The 21,837-nt window shown below is 41.6% G+C and overlaps 1 protein-coding gene across 1 annotated transcript in view; it reads left to right on the top strand.

The window, feature by feature from the left end:
- The first annotated feature begins 2,381 nt into the window (after nucleotides 1-2,381).
- Nucleotides 2,382-21,837, top strand: part of scfd1 (sec1 family domain containing 1) — a 45,386-nt gene continuing 25,930 nt past the window's right edge. The window contains exons 1-14 of the mRNA XM_085767673.1: nucleotides 2,382-2,442; nucleotides 5,051-5,121; nucleotides 7,043-7,131; nucleotides 7,273-7,363; nucleotides 8,656-8,778; nucleotides 8,891-8,978; nucleotides 9,487-9,576; nucleotides 10,235-10,290; nucleotides 10,611-10,696; nucleotides 11,302-11,401; nucleotides 16,190-16,329; nucleotides 18,009-18,099; nucleotides 19,483-19,556; nucleotides 20,239-20,320. Coding sequence (XP_085623799.1) covers nucleotides 2,412-2,442; nucleotides 5,051-5,121; nucleotides 7,043-7,131; nucleotides 7,273-7,363; nucleotides 8,656-8,778; nucleotides 8,891-8,978; nucleotides 9,487-9,576; nucleotides 10,235-10,290; nucleotides 10,611-10,696; nucleotides 11,302-11,401; nucleotides 16,190-16,329; nucleotides 18,009-18,099; nucleotides 19,483-19,556; nucleotides 20,239-20,320 — 1,212 coding nt within the window. The 5' untranslated portion in view covers nucleotides 2,382-2,411. The remainder of the gene's footprint in view (nucleotides 2,443-5,050; nucleotides 5,122-7,042; nucleotides 7,132-7,272; nucleotides 7,364-8,655; nucleotides 8,779-8,890; nucleotides 8,979-9,486; nucleotides 9,577-10,234; nucleotides 10,291-10,610; nucleotides 10,697-11,301; nucleotides 11,402-16,189; nucleotides 16,330-18,008; nucleotides 18,100-19,482; nucleotides 19,557-20,238; nucleotides 20,321-21,837) is intronic.

Raw genomic sequence — 21,837 nt, 5'->3', positions numbered from 1 at the left:
AACTTTAGTGAGCTAACATTTAATGTCCAGTGTTTAGCTAAAGTGTTATGTGCTTGTGCTAACCTGCCTAAGCCAATGTTAGCTAGCTACTGTAACTGGCTGGCAGTGTAGGTAGCCTAATAGAGAGCAGTAACTGCAGCTGAAGTACAGGGAAACAGATACAGAGTGCAGTAACTGTAGTTACTGTAGTTACTGCGGTTTGGCTCAGTCTCAAGAGTGATTTTGTAGTTAACTTACTGCAATTTTTCATGTAAAGAAAGAAGAAGACCGCACACTAGTTTTGCTCCCGTGACAATTTATTGTCACACATCAAGTGGTACCGTTTCGGGCTCAGCCCTTCATCAGACATGACATTTTCATTCTGCCTTTGAGCACGTCATGTGTTAATGTTTTGACCTGCTGCAAACTACTGTTGACTATAAGAGCAACGTTTTTACTGATATTGTAGCGTCCGACCCAACAACATCATCTCTCAGCTCTCACTTCTTCTTTCTCTGCTCCTCTCACTCACCCACCTACACACTCACACACACACTTCCTCACACTCACCCCGGCCCCTCAGTTTCTCATCCAACCAAACCCCTACCTGCCCGCATTATAGCCTACATATATTTACTAAACTGCTGTGGAAATGTGAGGCGTCCGCTCCACAAACCCATCCCCGGTCTTACCTTGTCGACTTAAAACTGGCGACCAAAGAAGACGAAGGGGAAACGACCCAAAAAGCAGCGCAGGAAAAGAGCAAAAGAGCAAGAAAGTTATTCCAGTGCGAAAGTAACATTAAATCCTTGAGCTGCGTGAGCGGCTGCACCTACAGCAGCCCGACGAGGACGGAGGTCTGTCATATAGAAGGCTACGTAGAGCGTTTAAATAAGTTCCCTGCGGCTCTTTTATACAGTCTGTTATGTTAGTCTACGCCCCTTCCACCGCAGTAACTACACAACAGACTGTAGTAGCCGGAAGTGGGTAGAGCTCTGGGCCTGTCCCAATAATATGCACCATCACACTTACACACTTGGGCACTTGGCGTGTGTGCGTTCATGTTCTTAGTGTCAGTGCTCAGTGTGTCCCGTTTCTCCAACGACTGAAAGTGCAGCAGCTTGATTCGCACTTTACCCACACTTATGGTAAGACTTTGGCCAAGTATAAATCCCACAATGCACCACGGTGAAGTCCGCCGTCACCCAGAGCCACAAGCCCGTTTAGGAAATGGGATTGAATTAATCTCAATAAAATGAAATTAACTTTCTATCTCATAATTATGACTTTTTAATGTCATATTTTATATTCATCATGCTCTGTTCATGTTTCTATTTTTTCGTTTTTCTTGTTTGTTTTATTTACAGAGTTGGGCTTACACATGTATGATCTGAATCTTGCGCATAGAGACACTTTAGGAGTAGATGAGATGTGATCCAGCAGCACTGTTTATTAAAACTGTTGCTGTGTGTGTGTGTGTGTGTGTGTGTGTGTGTGTGTGTGTGTGTGTGTGTGTGTGTGTGTGTGTGTGTGTGTGTGTGTGTGTGTGCGCGCGCGTGCGTGCGTGTGTGTGTGTGAGAGAGAGAGTGTGTGTCGTAGTTGTGCTACTGTGCGCAATGGCACAGGCTGCACTTGTCAAGTGTGTCCCGATTGCTTTTAAATCTCCCCCCACACGATTGGCCACTTAATCCATGCTTGCACATAGGCTACGTTCCGCCGGCAAAACGACACCAAAGTGTGTGCGTAACCAAGAGTATACACAGGACTGAATACAGTTAGATGAAATAAGTGTATACAATACACAACCAAACAATCATAAATACGCCAGGGGATGACAGCAAGACAGAAAAAACATAAACTTAAATAAATATTTTGTAAAGCTTACAAAGATCATACGTTTTAACAGCTTTTTTATTCTCACAATCACAGAGGGAGGAGATATATTGACCAACATATGCAGACAGTTCCAAGAAGTTTGGCTTCTTACCAGAAAATTTAGACTTATGTAGGCTATATAAAATTTGGATAAAATAATTAACAAATTAATCATATAAAACTGAGGATTTAGTTTTTTATCATATTCGGTGTAGCCAAACAAAACATTTTTCCAGCATAAATTAAACTGGGGATAAATATGATCACTGATAAAGCGTGCCAGTCTGCTCCAAAGTTGTCTGGTGTGTGGGCCAGACCATAATAACTGAACCAATGAACCAAGGTTTCATTGACAGAGACACAGTGGGTCACATCAATGTCCTTCTCCTTTAATGATTAGTTGGGTAAAATCTATGAAGTATTTTAAATCGCACTGAGCCAAGTGTGGAGGAATGGGACAGCCCCGACGACGTAGCGACGTAGTGACGTACAGTGTGCGACGTCGTGCTGTCGCCACGTCATCCGACGCTCCGTCATCACCACCAACAACATCAAACATGGCGGCGTCTGTGCGGGAGAAGCAGGCAGGTCAGTCAAACTGGTTTTTCTACCGGTACCGGCTTCATTTAACGGTGAAAGGCGTCGGTAACGGGCCGCGGGGGGTCCGACCGAGCCCGGGGCCGCGAGGGGCCGTTTGTCCGGGGCTGTCAGAACTCGAACCGGGGGGAACGAACCGGTGTAACTTAGCTACATCCTGTGAAACGAGCTGATTAACGTGTTTCTGTTTCACCACAGAGAGAATAAAAGTCCAAGCTGTGTTTCTGTTCACACCGACAGAGAGTAGTTAGTTACGTTACCTCACCGGGCTGGTAACGAGCTCACCGGGGGGACCGGCTGCTCAGCCGCTTAGTTCCCGGTAACTTAACGGTAGAGTCAGCCGGGTAGAGTCCATGGTAGCCCGGTGCTAACCGCGAATAACGCCGTTATCCTGAAGAAATGGTGAAGGTTTGAAGCTGTGTCAGGATTTCTGGAGCTGACAAACAGTCTGAATTAACCCGGGTTCATTTAATCTCACGGTTTCATTTGGTAAAGTCGTTTTTTTCATTAACAGGAGTTATTATCAGTGGTGGACAGTAATGGAGTAAATTTACTTGAGTACTGTACTTAAGTACATATCCAGAGGATTTGTAGATTTCTTTGGTACTTATTACTCTTACTTAAATACATTTCCAAGACAAATATTTTTACTTTTACACTGCAAAAACTCAAAATCTTACCAAGAATATTTGTCTTATTTCTTGTCAAAATGTCTCAATTTTAGTCAAAACTACTCTCTTTCCACTTAAAATAAGACTCATCACCTAAAAATTAACTTGTTTTTAGATCATTTTCACTTGTTTCAAACAAATTTTCACTTGAAATAAGTAGAAAAATCTGCCAGTGAAAGCAAGTTTTTTGTGCTTGTAATAAGAAAGAAAAACTTGCTCCACTGTCAGATGTTTCTACTTATTTCAAGTAAAAAAAAAAATGCTTGAAAGAAGTAAAAAGTGTCTAGTTTAATTTGTAGGAAGGCTGAAAAGTACTGGTTACTTTCAGGTCTTTTTCTAAAATCCTATTGGACACAAGCTGTGTTTGTCAAAGAAGGAAACCCTAACCCCTAAAAGCAGCACATCAGTGCAGCTGCTTTCAAAGAGTTCATTCTCACTAACAAGAGTTAAAAGCTCCTTACATTCATTTAGAAACAATTAGAGTCATTCATTGATGTGAACAATAAGACATTTACTCTGACTCTTACTTTGACTTCAAGTACATTTAAAAGCAAGTACGGTTTCATTTGGTAAAGTCGTTTTCTTCATTTACAAGTTAATACACAGGCTCAACATTAGAGTCATAAAAACCTCTGACTCAGGAGTTTACTTTCAAAACGAGAACATTTCACTTTCACTGGACTTTAAAGGAGAAGACTGTACTGTAAAGATTTTATATAAAGGGACAGTTCAACATTCAGTCAGATCCTCCTCTCACCATAATCCCTATATAGTCACAGCAGTATAGGTTGTTCATCACATTTAATTATCGGTGCATGTTGTTTTGAGATCGGCGGAGCAGAGCCGTGAGCTGCTCAGAGCTACGCTACGGAGGCTCATTATGGGATTTCTTGGTTTCCCTCATCATCAAACTCATCAAATACACAATCCAACAACTCCACAATAACACTCTGGTGGACAAGTTGTGACCTCCACATTCACCACGCTATGAGATGATAACGTATAATTATGTAAAATTACGACACATGAAGCAAATACTCTGAACTAGCCTACTTTCTCTTCTGAAATCCCTCCGCCCAGCAGCAGCCTGATGTCTGGAAAGTAGTTCCGGCTGTATTTCCCTCTAAAACAACTCTGTGTGGTAACGTTGTGTTATTATCTCATAGCGTGGTGAATGTGCAGCTCACAACTTGTCCACCAGAGCGTTGTGGAGTTGTTGGATTGTGTATTTGATGAGTTTGATGAGGGAAACCAATAGGGGTGGGAGAAAAAAATCGATTCACATAAATATCGCAATATCTTTTTTGACAATTTTTTTATTGAATATTTTTTTATTTTTTTTATTTTTTTTAAATATTGTGCAATGTGCATTTGTTGGCCTTTTTTACATACAGAGAGTCCAGGTTTTGAAAAGGGTTTAAGTTCACTTTATAATGGAGTATGTTCATTTATAGGCTCCTACAGTATTTGTGTGCAGATAAATGTTAAAAATGCTAAAGACTAAAAATCAAGAGAATCGGCAGTATCGTAGAATCGCAATTTAAATCGAATCGCCATCCAAAAAGTCGTAGAAGAATCGAATCGGGAGAAAAGCGTATCGTCCCAGTCCTAGAAACCAAGAAATCCCATAATGAGCCTCCGTAGCGTAGCTCTGAGCAGCTCACGGCTCTGCTCCGCCGTTCTAAAAACAGCTTGCACCGACAATTAAAGGTAACGAACCTACTGCTATGACTATAGGGATTATGGTGATGGGCCAATTTGACAAAATGTTGAACTATCCCTTTAAACTGATTCTTAGACAAGCAGAGAATCAGTGAAGGCAACACAAGCTGAACTCTGGACTGTGGTTTGTGATTGATTGGTTTCCCCCGTCAGCTGGTGATTGATTAAGTGATTAATAGATGATGTGTTGTGTCGTTGTGTTGCAGTCGCTCTGAAGCGGATGCTGAACTTCAACGCTCCTCCTCTGAAGAACACAGCAGCAGAGCCAGTATGGAAGGTAACACAACCACACACACAACCACACACACACACACACACACACACACACACACACAACACACACACACACACACTATACAAAATATTTGAACTATCTATTAATAAAGGAAATAATATATTAAAGGGATAGTTCAACATTTTGTCAAACTGGCCCATCACCATAATCCCTATAGTCATAGCAGTAGGTTTGTTACCTTTAATTGTCAACGGTGCAAGGTGTTTTTAGAACGGCGGAGCAGAGCCGTGAGCTGCTCAGAGCTACGCTACGGAGGCTCATTATGGGATTTCTTGGTTTCCCATCATCAAACTCATCAAATACACAATCCAACAACTCCACAACGCTCTGGTGGACAAGTTGTGAGCTGCACATTCACCACGCTATGAAATAATAACTCAACGTTACCAGACAGAGTTGTTTTAGAGGGAAATTCAGAGACTGATGATGAAAAACTGTCCCTGAAGGCAACGTGCATCAGCGGTTTTGCATGAATTTCCCTCTAAAACAACTCTGTCTGGTAACGTTGTGTTATTATCTCATAGCGTGGTGAATGTGCACCTCACAACTTGTCCACCAGAGCGTTGTGGAGTTGTTGGATTGTGTATTTGATGAGTTTGATGATGAGGGAAACCAAAGAAATCCCATAATGAGCCTCCGTAGCGTAGCTCTGAGCAGCTCACGGCTCTGCTCCGCCGTTCTAAAAATAGCTTGCACCGACAATTAAAGGTAACGAACCTACTGCTATGACTATAGGGATTATGGCAATGGGCCAATTTGACAAAATGTTGAACTATCCCTTTAGTATTGGATCATTGATTGTCACCTAAACCGAATGTTTAAGTTTAATTTAATCGTTTTTTTAATTGCAAATGACACGCTATCATTTTAAATTCCTACCAATTCAATGTTACGTTAAATCAAGTAAATTGACTGGAATCTTAAAGATTAACTAGATAAAGTAGCATTTCCTGATGGAAATGCGTGTGAATGCTGACAGCAGCTGAACGCTGTTGCAGAATTAGCAAATAGTGCCAGCAGTGATCACCATTCAAATGGTTGACCAAGGTAGGTATCGAACCCACAACCTCATTTATGATGCTTAAAAAAGCATCATAAATGAGCCATTAGAAGTTTGTCTACAAATCAGAATTTGAATGAAGTCTCTAGCAGAAAGTACGACATGAATGAGGCAGGAATCGAACCCATGACCTCATGATCAATAAACCTTTACTCTGCCACTTCGCCACAGAGAGCACAGACATAAGCATGTTGCCATTGTAATGTGATGATGTGCTGCAAACGGTGGCAGAAGCAATTAATGCGTCTCTTAACGAACACCTGTAACCAATTGAGGGTGGGGGAGGGGAGCAGAATTCAACATCACATAACAAGATTGCTCAGCCTGGATTCGAACTAGTGACCTTGGGGTTGGCAAGCGGCCACCTTACCAACTGGACTACAGACAGAGTTGGGGAGAAGTTACAAAGTTGAGCTCCTTCTCCTGCTGCTGTGAAAAAAATGCATTGGGCTGAATGAGAGCAGAGAGCTCCCTGGCTGCATTTAAAAAATATTTTAAATTATTATCTAAGTCTCTTTGCATTTTTGACCAGAATTTTAGCCAGAAGACAAGTGTGGCTACAAAACTGGAGAAAATAATTTGTCTAGAGTTTAATTTGCAGAAAAAGTTAAATATTTTAAAAAGTATAAATAGTTAAAAAGAGAAAAGTAATGCCGATAAAGTTTTAAAAAAGCTGCACGTTTTGATATATGAATTGTTGAAACAGCACAAAGTATGAAGGACTAGAAGAAGACCGTAAAAAGGCGGAAGAAAATGGCCGAACAGAAGAACAATAAGCAGTCACACTAATTAATTGTACACAAATATAAATGTAAATGTGTGTGTGTGTGTGTGTGTGTGTAGGTGCTGATATACGACAGGTTTGGACAGGACATCATCTCCCCGCTGCTGTCGGTCAAAGAGCTGAGAGACATGGGCATCACGCTGCACCTGTAAGAGACAAACTGAGCCCCCCCCCCACCACCACCACCCCCACCCCCACCGTGTCCAGACTAACCTGTCTGTGTGTGTGTGTGTGTGTGTGTGTGTGTGTGTGTGTGTGTGTGTGTGTGTGTGTGTCTCTGTGTGTGCAGTCTGCTCCACTCAGACAGAGACCCCATCCCAGACGTTCCTGCCGTCTACTTCGTGATGCCAACAGAGGAAAACATCGACAGGATTTGCCAGGTTGTCACGGTTACGATCATATCCCTGTTTACATGATAAATACCAGTATGCCTGTTTCTGTTACTGTTGCATCTTATTTGGTGTTTGTGGTGTTTACTTTTTACAACACAGACCACAGCAATTTTAACATCCGTCAAAGTGAGACCACTGTCGCAAAAAATCTTTTATATGTTAAAACATTGTAAACCCTGCTTTACATTGTTTTAACATATAAAAGAAACTACCAGTTACCATTACTTTGCCCCTTTGCACTACTCAGTTATAACTCGGTTCGGGTGCTTTTCAATCACAGCTGAGTTCTTCATAGTTCCTCCTCAGTAAAAAGGAAACTTATCAACCAGCGCATCCAGCGTTTACCATTAATAAACAAGTCTGTGGCGGCCGCGACACACACGCACTTACACACACACACACGGGATGAACACATGCGCTAAATCGCGCTAGTGTGTTCAAAGTGCTATGCGCCCCACATCACCACAAGGTCCCCAAAGTCTGTACTTTTAAGGCAAACACAAGGGGATTCAAATTTCTTTTCATGCGCAATTCCCAGTGATTCGAATCACTTTGGATGGAAACATGGCTAATGTCACTGTGCAGGACGAGGGAGAGGTGGATGAAAATACGCAGTAGGGCTGCAACTAAGGATTATTTTCATTATCGATGATGAATAGGGTTGCAAATTTCCATGGGAATTGACGGGAATATATGGGACTAAATCCGAAATTTACAAAATTGAAGGTTGGCTGTTAACAGGGAACTTAAATATAGGTGTGGAAAATTTCATTTTGCTTTGTTTAGTAAAAGAATTGATTGTTCATACAAGAATTCCAACTTGATAAAGTTCTACTCACAAATAAATCTGTTGAAATGTCATGTTTTTAATTATATTATTTGTGCATGGATGTCTGCCTATGACAAAACAAAGTATTTACATTTATGTTTGGACATGATACAGTTTGTTTTTAAATTACCCCCAATTTCTAGTTAATTCCCATAAATTCCCGATAATTCCCATAATTAATAATTAATCGATAAAAAATGTTAGTCAGTGTTTCTCAAATCACCAGACATCGTCCTCAAATGTCTTGTTTTGTCCACAAACCAAAGAGAGACTCAGTTTATTGTCATAAAGGAACAAAAATTCGCGTTTTAGAAGCTGGAATCAGAGAATTTGGACTTTTTTTTGCTTAAAAAACGACTTAAACTGAAGTCGAAGTTGCCGATTAATTTAATTAATTAGATTAATAATGGATTATATTATGGTGTGTGTGTGTGTGTGTGTGTGTGTGTAGGACCTGAGGAACCAGCTGTATGAAGCCTACTACCTGAACTTCATCTCCGCCATCAGCAGGAGTAAACTGGAGGACATCGCCAGCGCCGCTCTGGCCGCCAACGCCGTCACCCAAGTCACCAAGGTTACCATGGTTACACGTCATATTCATCATGCACAGACAGCTGGCGAGCACTCAGTGACCTAACAACCCGTGTGTGTGTGTGTGTGTGTGTGTGTGTGTGTGTGTGTGTCAGGTGTTTGACCAGTACCTGAACTTCATCACCCTAGAGGACGACATGTTCATCCTCTGCCACCAGAACAAGGAGCTCATCTCCTACCATGGTAACACACACACACACACACACACCTCTCACTTTCAGTTTCAGTTTAATTTATTGACAAGGGACAATGTACATTAATAAAACATTGTAAAAAACAAATGTAAATGCACCCGAGTTAGCTAAAAAAGCTAGTTTTCATCGCCAGTCCCTCTGCCTGATGTTAGAAGGCAACCTTAAAAAAAAGCAACAATGAGGTAAAATACCAAAGACATATTAATAAATATACATTTGTAAGACAACACACATTTGCGATAGCACCAAAAGACCAAAGACACATTCAATTCACATTAATAAATATACATTTGTAAGGCCATAACACACGTTTGCGGTAGCACAAGGTAGTTAGTGCTCATAATATAATCAGTTCTTAGTGCTACGGCTGCCATCATAGGGCATCAGCAATACATAGTATTAAGGAACAGGATTCATTAAACGAATCACTAGAACTACCATATTACAAATCATATTCCTGTGTGTTGTTTACCTCTGTGTGTGTGTTACCTGTGCAGCCATCAACAGAGCAGACATCCAGGACACGGACATGGAGGCCATCATGGACACCATCGTGGACAGTCTCTTCTGTTTCTTCGTCACTCTGGGTGAGTCCGACTCTTCCCTCTTTTTTTCTTTTTTGTTTTTAAGATTTCAACAATATCTTTAATTACAGATTTTTTAAAAATAGTACAATAATATAATATACTGTATATGATATAAATAGTGGTCATAACGGTAATAGTGATGGCAGTAATAAAGAACGAAATGAATGAATAATAGTAATATTGATGATGATAATAATAATGAGAATATTAATAAAAGCTATACAGCAATAATTATAGTGATACTAACAGCAATAATTCTAAAAATAAGAACAAAGGATGAAAGAAGGATGTAGGAGGGGAGGACATGTACATTATTGAAGTTTTGTATGAAACAATGAATGAAATTATAAAAGAGAGAAAGAAAAGAATTAATAATACTAATAATAATAATAAATTGGGGCCAGTTTGTAAGTGAAGTGAAGTTTTCTGCAGCTATAAGTGATTATTGATTGATTCAAGGTGAAAGAATCGATGAACTGCAGCAGCTCGGTGTGTGTCAGTGTGTTGCTCTTCCACCAGAGGGCGCCGTCGCTTCAGCTTAAACCCGAGGAGCTTCACTTCATCTCTGAGGAGAAAGAAAAGTGTTTGAATCAGATGAAACTTTATTATTATTAGTGTTATTATTAAATATGTTCTGTGTTACGGTGTCGTCGACCAGGTGCGGTGCCAATCATCCGCTGTCCCCGTGGAAACGCAGCAGAGATGGTCGCCGTGGTGAGTTCACTCTCACAAGAAACAAAACATCACAACAGATCAAAATGTAATGATCAATTATTTACAATAAAGGAAAAAAGAAAGTTTTTTTTTTTACTTAGTTTTTATTTCAGTTTCATACAGATTCATTTTCATCATTATCTGCTCTTTTTAAAGTTTTTCAATACACATGGTGATAATTATGATACAACAAAGAAAACTATAAAGACTATAATGACAGAAAGAAACTATAAAATAAAATAGAATAAAACAAAATAAGATAAAAGAAATAGAATTAAAAAAGACGTATTTGTTTGTGTGTGTGTTTTTTTCTTCTGTAGAAATTAGACAAGAAGCTGCGTGAAAACCTTCGCGACGCCAGAAACAGTCTGTTCACCGGAGACAACATGGCCGCCGGACAGTTCAGGTACTGTATACGTCCAGGGTATCCGCGGGGTCTTGAAAAGTATTAAATGGTGATAAATCAATTTTGGGAAAATTAAGACCCTTAAAAAGTATTCAAATCTTTTCATGACTTTATAAAGTCTTACATTTTGAAGGTATTTTTTCTGAATTAGCTGTCCAAGAGTTTGAGTCCTAAAAAACATTGTAAAAGTGTGTGAATTTATTCATTTTATTAAAAAACAAAGATACATACGGTACATAAAAAAGGAAAGAAGATTGTTGTTTTTGTTTTTTGAGAGTGGAGCAATGTTTTTTTTATATAAACTTTGCCTTTGATTTATTATCCCAGCCTATTTTGAATCCTGTTGTATCGTAGTGATCTATAGTCTTTATCACAAACTAAAACTGTTAAGTTAAAAATGTCACTGATGTAAATGGTTACAGCTTGAAGTGGCGGTGAGGTATTAAAAAATATTGAGAAGGTCTTGAAAAAGTCTTAAAAAGGTTTTAAAATTAACTTCAAGATTCCTGTATAAACCCTGACGTCACTCCGCCGCACGCCACTTCCCATGATGCATTGCTTCACCCCTGCTCTGTGTTTGACGCTCCGTCGTCTCCTCTCTCCAGCTTCCAGAGGCCTCTGTTCGTCCTGGCCGATCGCAACATGGACATGGCCACGCCCCTTCACCACACCTGGACCTATCAGGCGCTGATCCACGACGTCCTGGTGGGTGAATCAATGAATTCTCTTTTTTTCAACTCTTTTCATTGATTTCTCTCATTTTCAACATAAAACATAACATACCATAACATATAAAGATAATTTAAGTTATATTAACTTATATATCTCAAAATGAGAAATAGACAGAAAAAGATTATACATGAATATATATATACAAACATATACTGTAATATATATTATAATGTAATATATAATATAATAAGCATATTCTGGAATTTCCCAGTTTAGGATCAATAAAGTCTAAATCTATCTATCTATCTATCTATCTATCTATCTATCTATCTATCTATCTATCTATCTATCTATCTATCTATCTATCTATCTATCTATCTATCTATCTATCTATCTATCTATCTATCTAAAATTCAATTTTCTTTTTAGGGCTGGTGACAGTATTTTCTCATTTACAGAGTGATAAAAAGAGATATCCAAAATCCTCCTCTGTAAAAGCTTCTGACTCTAATATGTCAACAAAATAAAACAAGAATTTTGAAAGTGGCTTTATCCATTGGTCAGATTTCAGTTCTATAAATATATGCAAATTAGCGCATATTTCATCAAATATTGCCTCATTTACATATTTAAACATAAAATTTGACAAAACTTTTAATACAAAAAATATTTGTCCTAATGTGAGTGATAAACTTGGGAAGTTTCATGGTGAAATCTGTTATTTAAAATTTTTACCCTGTTCACCTGTAGTGTTATCAATCTTCGTGCAAGTAGGCTGACAAACGAAACCATGTTGCTTTTCATCGTACTTGAATCAATAATTCCTAGAATCGCCACCAGTGGATCTACATTAATAGGTCTATGTAAAAACACACACACACACACACACACACACACACACAGACACACACACACACACACACAGACACACACACACACACACACACACAGACACACACAGAGCCAGAGTGCTGTCAGCTTGTGAGGTGCTGAGGTTAATACTGACACTGGAATGCAGAGTTACATGGATGTGTTATGTAATATGTCATCTCCACACTCACACACACACACACACACACACACTCACACACACACACACTCACTTGGCAGCCCCTGCTCTGTTAACGCGTCATTTAGTCTCGTTTTCATCCGTCACTCACGACTCATTTTCCTCGAAACATTCAGCCGCTGCTGTGTCGAGCTTTATTCTAACAAGAGCCGTTTATAATGTAAAGCAGGGCTATTCAATTGGCGGCCCGCGGGCCACATCCGGCCCCGAACCAATGTCCGAGTGGCCCGGCTCGTGGTGACCCAAAAAAAAAAAAAAAAGACACGGAGGGAAACATGTTTTGCGAGAACTCCAAATCCCTACTGTAGTTCAGACAGTGAATGCACCACTCAACGCAGCCTAGCAACACACAACCCACCCACCCGGTCAGTGCGTTTAGAACCGTCGAACCGAGGCTTGGTCGGTCAGCTGCTCTCCAGAAACGCCGTGTCGGGCCACAGCCGCTCGTCACGGAGCGGGAGGCTTCGTAGCGGCGGACGTCTTGGCGGCCGAGGCTGCCCTCCGTGGTCCTGTGGTGCTACAGGTCAGCGAGAGACAAGTCTCCCCGTCGGTCCCGGACCTCACACTCCACACCGGGCCGCTGTGGCACGACACGGTGTTTCTGGAGAGCAGCTGACCGATCCTCAGCTCCCATCAGCCAACAATAAACCGTGGTGGCTGGTTAATACTCCACCAGTCTCTCCACTCCTTTCAGCCACACATGAGCACCGTCCACGCAGTGACAGCACGCCATGCTCCGCTGTCCTTTTTTTCTTTTTTCTTTTTGAGGGAATGAAGTAGGCTAACCAATATTTTAATTTTAACGCAACTAAATACTTGCAATGGAATCAGAACAGTAACTTGATTAGGATAGCTACTTTTCAAAGGAATAATCCGTAATCAAATACTTTCCTAGAGTAATTTGCCCCAAATGGCTTTTTGCTCCTTGTTTTTGACCAATCAAAATTAGAAAAGAAATCTTTGTTCATCTTTAGGCCTAATTTTAAGACTACGCTACATTTAGTGATTTACATAACCATGCTGTAAACCTCAGTAGAAACTCAGACAGTAGGCCTCAGGAAACTTTTAGTTCCTAAAAAAACCTCCAATTCAAAGCATTAACAGCTAAACCTTTACTACTACTATCACTAGGTACTACTTTTATTGACTTATTCTCTTTTTTCTGGCTGTGTAGATTTGTTTTTAATAGCTATTGCTGGGTTTTAAAAATGCCCCTCATTTGTCATAACCTTCTTATTGACCGCTGAAAATGTTCGGCCCAGCTTAAGGTCTCGGTTTTAAAATCTGGCCCCACTGAATTTGTAATTGAATAGCCCTGATGTAAAGTATTTCAGTCACGTGTTTTCTCGTCCTCACCTCTGACAATAGACGTCACGATCAATAAGTGAGTGTCTGACGCTGCGAAATATATCCACTTAAAGGTCCTGATACAGAACTGATCAAACTTATTGATTAGGGAGAAAGCGGTGTCACAGAGTGGAGCGTCTTCGTCTCAGAGAGGATCTTTGTTCCAGCTCAGTTTCATTAGGTGTTCGTCAGCAGCTCTGCTTCAATCACAGCTCACTTTATTTAATTATCGTTAATATTTTTGTGTCTTTTATTTGATTGATTTATTGGAAATGTTTTTGATTTCAGTGTTTTTGTTTTTCCTCTCGCTTTGATGTTGAATCCTGACGTTGTTTCTTCTGTGTAACGTCTCTAACTGGATGAAGATACAGATCCATTACAACACATTAGACAGAGAAGAGACTAAGCCACTCTGAGTTGCCTACCTACAAGTATTTTTTTATACGTCTCGGGTCTCACAAATGGCAGCAGGCATCATTAATAATCATAATCATGTTTTGGCCTGTGAGTTTATCTTGATGCCATCAGGGCGACGCTACATGCAGCCTCTCAGGAAGACCAATCGTTATTCTAGGTCTTTTGTACCTTCTGCCATTAGTTTGTTGAATGCTGAGCTGGCTTGAAGCTGTAGTTTTTAGTACTGTTGTTGTTGACAATGTGTTTTTACGTATATAATATTGCCCTCTCATGTATTTATTATATTTTTGTACTTTTATCTTACCTGGTCTCAAATTTGCACTGTCCTTGCACTTTCCTCCTCAATTGTATGTAGCCTATGCTTGTGTATGTGATTGTGGTGTGGTGGTCAGTTGTAGAAACAGAATTGCCCTATGGGATAAATAAAGTAATCTCAACTCAACTCAACTCAGGTTCCTTGTTTTAGGAATCGTTCAGAAACGGAGCGTCAGCACCTTGGAGACGTCTGTGTTTTGGAAACAGGTGAAAATACCTGGGTCCGTTATTTGTGTGTGTTCAGTCGTCCGGGTCCAGGTCCAGGTCCAGAGTCCAGACTGTGATCCGGTGTCTGTTGCCGTCCGTCGGTCCAGATGGCACCAATGTTCCCTCTAATTTTCAAAACTCCTGAGCAGAAATTCAACTCCCCTGATGAGCTGCTTGAGCGACTGTGAGCGACAGCTTAAGTGTACACACAGCACGTCCACATGCTGGTGCTATGGCCTCACCTCTCCAACTCCAAATATCAATACTATTGGCTATTACTATAATGATTAATAACAGATTATTTTGACAACATTAACTACTACTCCATATCTAGGTCAGTTACAGTTAATGATAACAAAATACAATATTGTTTTGGCAAATATGAAAAAAATAACTAACATCAAGTTGGTGTCATCAACTCTTGGCACAGAAGCATTCTTGATATGAACAGTAATAATAATTCTCAAGCAAAAACTTAAATCGTAGTTGCACTACAGACCACGGTTAAGGTCATACATTTAACAATTCGAAGCCACATTAGGGAGAAATGAACAGTAAACTAGTCGGGGATATTTGAGTGCAACTTTTTTCGTCTTCTGGGCAAAGAGGTGGAGCAGTAAAACACCTTAGAGGGAACAGTGGATGGCACCGCCGCCTTCGCCTCCTCTCTTTTCCCATAAACATGTCAGGGCCTCAGCGCCCAGCGGGAGACGCGATCCCGACTCTAAATCTGCACCTCCTCCTCGTCCCTCTGCTGTTACCACGGCGACGGAGATATTATGATCCGCTTGTCGGGGTTTTTTTTTTTTTTCTTTTTTTAAATGTTTTTGTGTCTGTCTGGGCCGGGGATCTGTTCCCCTTCAGCCTCTCGTCAGGATTCACTGTGTCACTGTGATTGGAGGCGACGGGCCGGAGTTCCTGCCAGAGCTGTTAAACAGGGGCTGGTCTCAGATCAGATTCACACACTCAGAAGAACAGTTAAAGGGCTAGTTCACCCAAAATTGAAATTTCATTCTCATTATCCTCATTATCTCCTCCCCTCATGTGGACTAAGGGCTGGAAGAAGTTTCAGAGTCCTCCGTGTCTTCTCTGAGTTACAGCGGGGCTCCGTGCAGCACTGCATGTCCATGTAACTGTCTTCGTAACAAAAAGACACACCAAAAAACATCCAAATACCTCCATGCTGCTTGTATGAAATGTCCGTCTTGTATTGAAGCCCCGAAATGTGAAATTGTCCCGAAAAAAATTAAATAAGTCTATATTTCAAGCTTATTTGTAGCGGAAGCTTCTCGAAGCTCCTCTTCCCGGTTCGTCAAATTTGGACGAACCGGGAAGAGGAGCTTCGAGAAGCTTCCGCTACAAAACAAGCTTGAAACATAGACTTATTTAATTAACAGTTCTTTGGTGTGAAACCTAATCCCACAATGTAAACTTGTGTTCCATTTTTTTTCCCGTGCCCCCTCCAGGACTTTCATCTGAACCGGGTGGCGATGGAGGAGGGCGCGGGGGCGGAGCCATCACCCGCCGGAGCACGACCAAAGAAGAAGAGCAGGAAGATGTACGACCTGACCGCTGCCGATAAGTTCTGGCAGAAACACAAGGGCAGGTGAGTCCACACGGAGGAGGACGACCACCACTACAAAACACTAGGATTCATAAATACTAAGCAGAAGTAAGCGGAATTTTTGTGTTAATATAAGTCTTAAATAGTTGTATCTTCCGACGGCAATCACTTCTATAGAGTGTTTGGTCTGAAACACGGGTCTGTCAGTCACTCTGCTCTGCTCTGAGCCCAGGAGAAAACTTTTTTTTGTATCCTACAAGTTTTATCCAATGAGGAGAGAGAACGGCATGAAGGGCTGTGTGCTAACTCCATCGGCTGACAAGACGTTATGGTGCGTTCAAGGCAGCCCGTAACTCGTGTTTTTCCGACCTGTGAAGTCGTACCAGTTCGATCTGGTACGAGTTCACGGGTCAGAAGTTACGAGTGGCCGTTATAGTGACTTTCACAGGTAAAACAGGTCGGAAAAACACGAGTGGGTTGCCTGGAACGCTACAAAGTCGTAAGTCGTGACTTGAAGCCGTAACTTACGGTTTCAAAAGCCTGCCTGGAACGCAGCATTAGCCAAAACGACCGGATCGCTTACTTCTCCTTTAATCAGGACATATAAAGACGTAACAGACAGTTTACAAACGATTAATCAAATTATTTTGATGAATCAATGAAAGGAAATAATAATAAATTGCAGCTGCACATTCATTAGCATTGAAACAGGCATTAGTAGTAGTTCACAGTACTGAAATGCTAAAAATAGCAAACTAGCATTTTAGTTGCAATAATGTGAAATTCTAAAATGGGCTATTTTAATAGTTAAATCTGATGTTCGACGGCTCCTTGTCTCTTTTAATTCCTCACAAGGTGTTTTAAACATTGAATGTCTGATGACTCTTCAGGGGAATCCTTGTTGTTGTTCAGGCCATATAGTACTATAGTTTTTGTTTGTCATATTATCTTTATATTACAGTGCAAACAGATTGACTGACTATATTTCTCTCTATACAAAAGACACTGAGATAACTGAGCAGGTCAGGTCAAGCTCTACGCCGATGATATCGCTCTGTTCTTGATGAACTCCTCATCGGCTCTTCTCTGATTCCTCCTCTCACTGATCCACGTCCAGGATGAGTTGACGTCTCTTAGGGCCTGTCCCAATTCTCCCCTAAATAGCCCTAAATATTTGCCCTAACCCTATATTTTGCGCGTTCACGTGTAGGGGTAGGGTGTCCCATTACTCTAGTAAGCAAGGGGAAGTGCGATTTTGCCCTTAAAATCAGCCCTCAAAATGCAGTGAGGTCCGATGCGGGCTTAAAACGAAGTGGAAGATGAAATTACCCGTTGTCACGCTCGATCGCCATTTAGACAAATCTGAAATGCTTGAAGAAACATTATTATTCCTCTCTGTGTGTGTTTTGTGTCGCTCCACCGGTATAATTGTAAACATGTAATGTATGTTATCACGTTCGCTACGTTCACTACACTAGTGGTGTCCCATTTCCATAGGGAAAGATTTTCAGCCACTTTCCCTCAACGAGGGGAATTTACGGTTGAGGGCACTCAAAACCAAGTGGAAGTTTTAAGGGGGAGAAATGGGACAGGGCCTTAGACTGAACCCTCAAAATGTGTAACTGAACCCAGAGAATATCTGAGAACCAGACAGAGAGACAGAGTCCTCTAAAACCAGACTGTGAATGTCCTGGTGACGTTTGTCTGTCTCTGTGTTTCAGCCCTTTCCCCGAGGTGGCCGAGTCCGTTCAGGAGGAACTGGACACCTACCGAGCTCAGGAGGACGAGGTCAAACGTCTGAAGAGCATCATGGTGAGACACACACACACACACACAAAGAAGTCATGGAGCTGATCGTGCTACATCTCTGTTCATTATTATTTAGTCTAAACGTATATTGGTATGGTATCAATATATATAGATATAAAGCCACGGGATAATCCCTGTTAGAGTTTTACCTTTCTACAGTAACATTGGTATACTCCTGTACACATCCTATAGACCTCCTGTAGACCTCCTGTAGACCTTCTGAAGACCACCTATAGACCTCCTTTAAACCTACTGTAGACCTCCTGTAGACCTTCTGTAGACCACCTATAGACCTTCTGAAGACCACCTATAGACCTCCTTTAGACCTTCTGAAGACCACCTATAGACCTTCTGTAGACCTATTGTAGACCTTCTGAAGACCACCTGTAGACCTTCTGTAGACCACCTATAGACCTTCTGTAGACCTTCTGAAGACCACCTATAGACCTTCCGAAGACCTATTGTAGACCTTTTGAAGACCACCTGTAGACCTTCTGAAGACCTATTGTAGACCTTCTGAAGACCACCTGTAGACCTTCCGAAGACCTATTGTAGACCTTTTGAAGACCACCTGTAGACCTACTGTAGACCTTTTGAAGACCACCTATAGACCTTCTGTAGACCTATTGAAGACCTTCTGAAGACCACCTATAGACCTTCTGTAGGCCTAACTGTAGACCTATGGTAGACCTAGTAGACCTACTGTAGACCTTCTGAAGACCACCTGTAGACCACCTATAGACCTATTGTAGACCTTCTGAAGACCACCTGTAGACCACCTATAGACCTACTGTATACCTATTGAAGACCTTCTGTAGACCACCTATAGACCTCCTGTAGACCTACTGTAGACCTAGTAGACCTACTGTAGACCTTCTGAAGACCACCTATAGACCTTCTGTAGACCTTCTATAGACCACCTGTAGACCTATTGTAGACCTCCTTTAGACCTTCTGAAGACCACCTATAGACCTTCTGTAGACCTTCTGAAGACCACCTGTAGGCATTCTATAGACCACCTTTAGACCTACTATAGACCTTCTGAAGACCACCTATAGAACTCCTGTAGACCTGTAGACTCACGTAGACCTCCTTTAGACCTCCTGTAGGTGTTAAATGAGGCAGTGTGAGGGTCGCTGGGTCTGAACCAGCAGACGGCGAGCTCTGAGTCGACGTCAGCGCTCTGCGTCAACAAATAACAAACCATTAGTACAGTCAAGAAGTGGCGTTGGCATGTCACTGGGTTTTCCCAGGTTCCTGAACTCAGCGTCAGAGAGGAGAGGTCAGAGGTCACATCCACCACGTCCAAGTTCCCAGAGTGAAAGTGAAACGACAGCGGAGCAGGAATGTGCTGTTACAGCTGTGTGTGTGTGTGTGTGTGTGTAGGGCCTAGAGGGGGAGGATGAAGGAGCCATCAGCATGCTGTCAGACAACACGGCCAAGCTCACCTCTGCTGTCAGGTGAGTCGACAGCTGTTTCCTGTCCACGCTGTCATCACACCTTTACACCGTATGGAGCTTTAACACAAACATCTACATTTATACTGTATGGAGCTTTAACACAAACAACTACATTTATACTGTATGGAGTTTTAACACAAACAACTACCTTTACACTGTATATGGAGCTTTAATATAAACATCTACCGTGATATCATGGAAGACCGTGGAAGGAGAACTCGACTTTGACCTTGACCTCCATCTGGTTCGGTGGAGCCAGTGAACTGAGATTGAAAACAAGGCGGTGCAGTGTTTTCTACTTGTGCTGCTGCTTTTCAACAAGTCCCTCAGTCGCTTCTCGAGAATAAATTTCCATGACACTTTCCATGACCGACGAGCCAGAGAACATCTGATTAGATTTCTGGTTTCCACCATTAAGAATCATGTTTCTTTTTTTCTTTTTCTTTTTTTAATGTGTAACCATGAAACTAAGTTCAGAGCCTCCTTTTCCCCCATCGAGCCAGCGACCTGTGTAAAACGGAGCTGACAGGGATGTTGTTTTTGGGTGTAACAGCCAGCAGGCAGTGTGCTGAGTGTCCGGCAGCATTCCCCCACACACACACAGATTAATTAAGATGTGAAACCGTGTGGTGTGAAGTGTGGAGCTGCTTTAATTTGGTGTTTTTTGGTGTGTTTCCTGCAGCTCTTTGCCTGAGCTGCTGGAGAAGAAGAGGCTAATCGACCTGCACACCAACGTGGCCACGGCCGTGCTCGACCACATCAAGGTAGAAAACACTGCAAACCACACCAGCAAGCTTCATGTTCAACCTGACAGAAGAAGATAAAACACTTCGGGCCGTATTCACACCAGGATTGTTTGGTGCACTTGAAACAAGACTTTTTCCTTGGTGCAGACCTTTTGGGTCGGTGTGAACACAAACCACCCAACTCTGGTGCAGTCGGAAACGAGCCTTGGTGCGATTCGTTTGTGGTGTAAAAGCAATCTGACCCTTTTCTGAACCAAATGCAAAATCCAAGCGCCTTTTTTTTTTTCATTGATTCAACACGCTTCCGTTTAGAGTTGGGCGACCTTTCTGAAGACCACCTATAGACCTCCTGTGGACCTCATGTAGACTCCTGTAGATAGACCTTCTGAAGACCACTTATAGACCTCTTTTAGACCTACTGTAGACCTTCTGAAGACCACTTATAGACCTACTGTAGACCATCTATAGACCTACTGTAGACCTCCTGTAGACTCCTGTAGATAGACTTTCTGAAGACCATCTATAGACCTACTGTAGACCTCATGTAGACTCCTGTAGATAGACCTTCTGAAGACCACTTTTAGACCTCTTTTAGACCTTCTGAAGACCACTTATAGACCTACTGTAGACCTTCTGAAGACCATCTATAGACCTACTGTAGACCTCCTGTAGACCTCATGTAGACTCCTGTAGATAGACCTTCTGAAGACCACTTATAGACCTCTTTTAGACCTACTATAGACCTTCTGAAGACCACCACTCTTTTAGACCTACTGTAGACCTTCTGAAGACCACTTACAGACCTCTTTTAGACCTACTGTAGACCTTCTGAAGACCACCTATAGACCTCTTTTAGACCTACTATAGACCTGTAGACTTGTGTAGACCTCCTGTAGGTGTTACATGAGGCAGTGTGAGGGTAGCTGGGTCTGAACCAGCAGAAATGCAAATGCAAAATCCAATTCAGTCTAATTCAACAGGCTTCCCTTTAGAGTCGGGCGATCTTGATATTTTCAGATTCGCCCTAATCGCCCCCTGGAAAATTTCCGCTCAAGAAGCTCGCGTTGCACTGCTTGCTGACGCCAACCCCCCGAACGCCCATCAACGCCAATGTGGAGGCAAAAACTTTGAAGAATAAGAAACAATCACACACTACCGAGGTTTTGAGAATTTATTACAACCCTTTGTCTAACCAAAGGGAAAAAACAAGTAAATTATAAACAATGATCATCAAAATTAAAGCAGAAGTAAGTGATATATTTGTGTTAATATAAGTCTTAAATAGTTCTATCTTCCAACAGCAATCACTTACATAGAGTGTTTGGACCGAAACACGGGTCTCTCAGTCCCTCTGCTCTGCTCTGAGCCGAAGAGAAAACATTTATCGTATCCTACAGTTTTTATCCAATGAGGAGAGAGAACGGCATGCAGGGCTGTGTGTGCAGCCAAGGGACGCCGTGAATGTGGCGACGTAGCGACGAGGACTGTTATGGTGCGTTCAAGGAAACTCGTATTTTTCCGACCGTGAAGTGGTA

Source organism: Trachurus japonicus, chromosome 22 (genome assembly GCF_045865225.1).
Source record: "Trachurus japonicus isolate A0001 chromosome 22, Traja_1.0".
In the NCBI taxonomy this organism is placed as follows: domain Eukaryota; kingdom Metazoa; phylum Chordata; class Actinopteri; order Carangiformes; family Carangidae; genus Trachurus; species Trachurus japonicus.
This window is presented reverse-complemented; position numbering and strand designations above follow the sequence as displayed.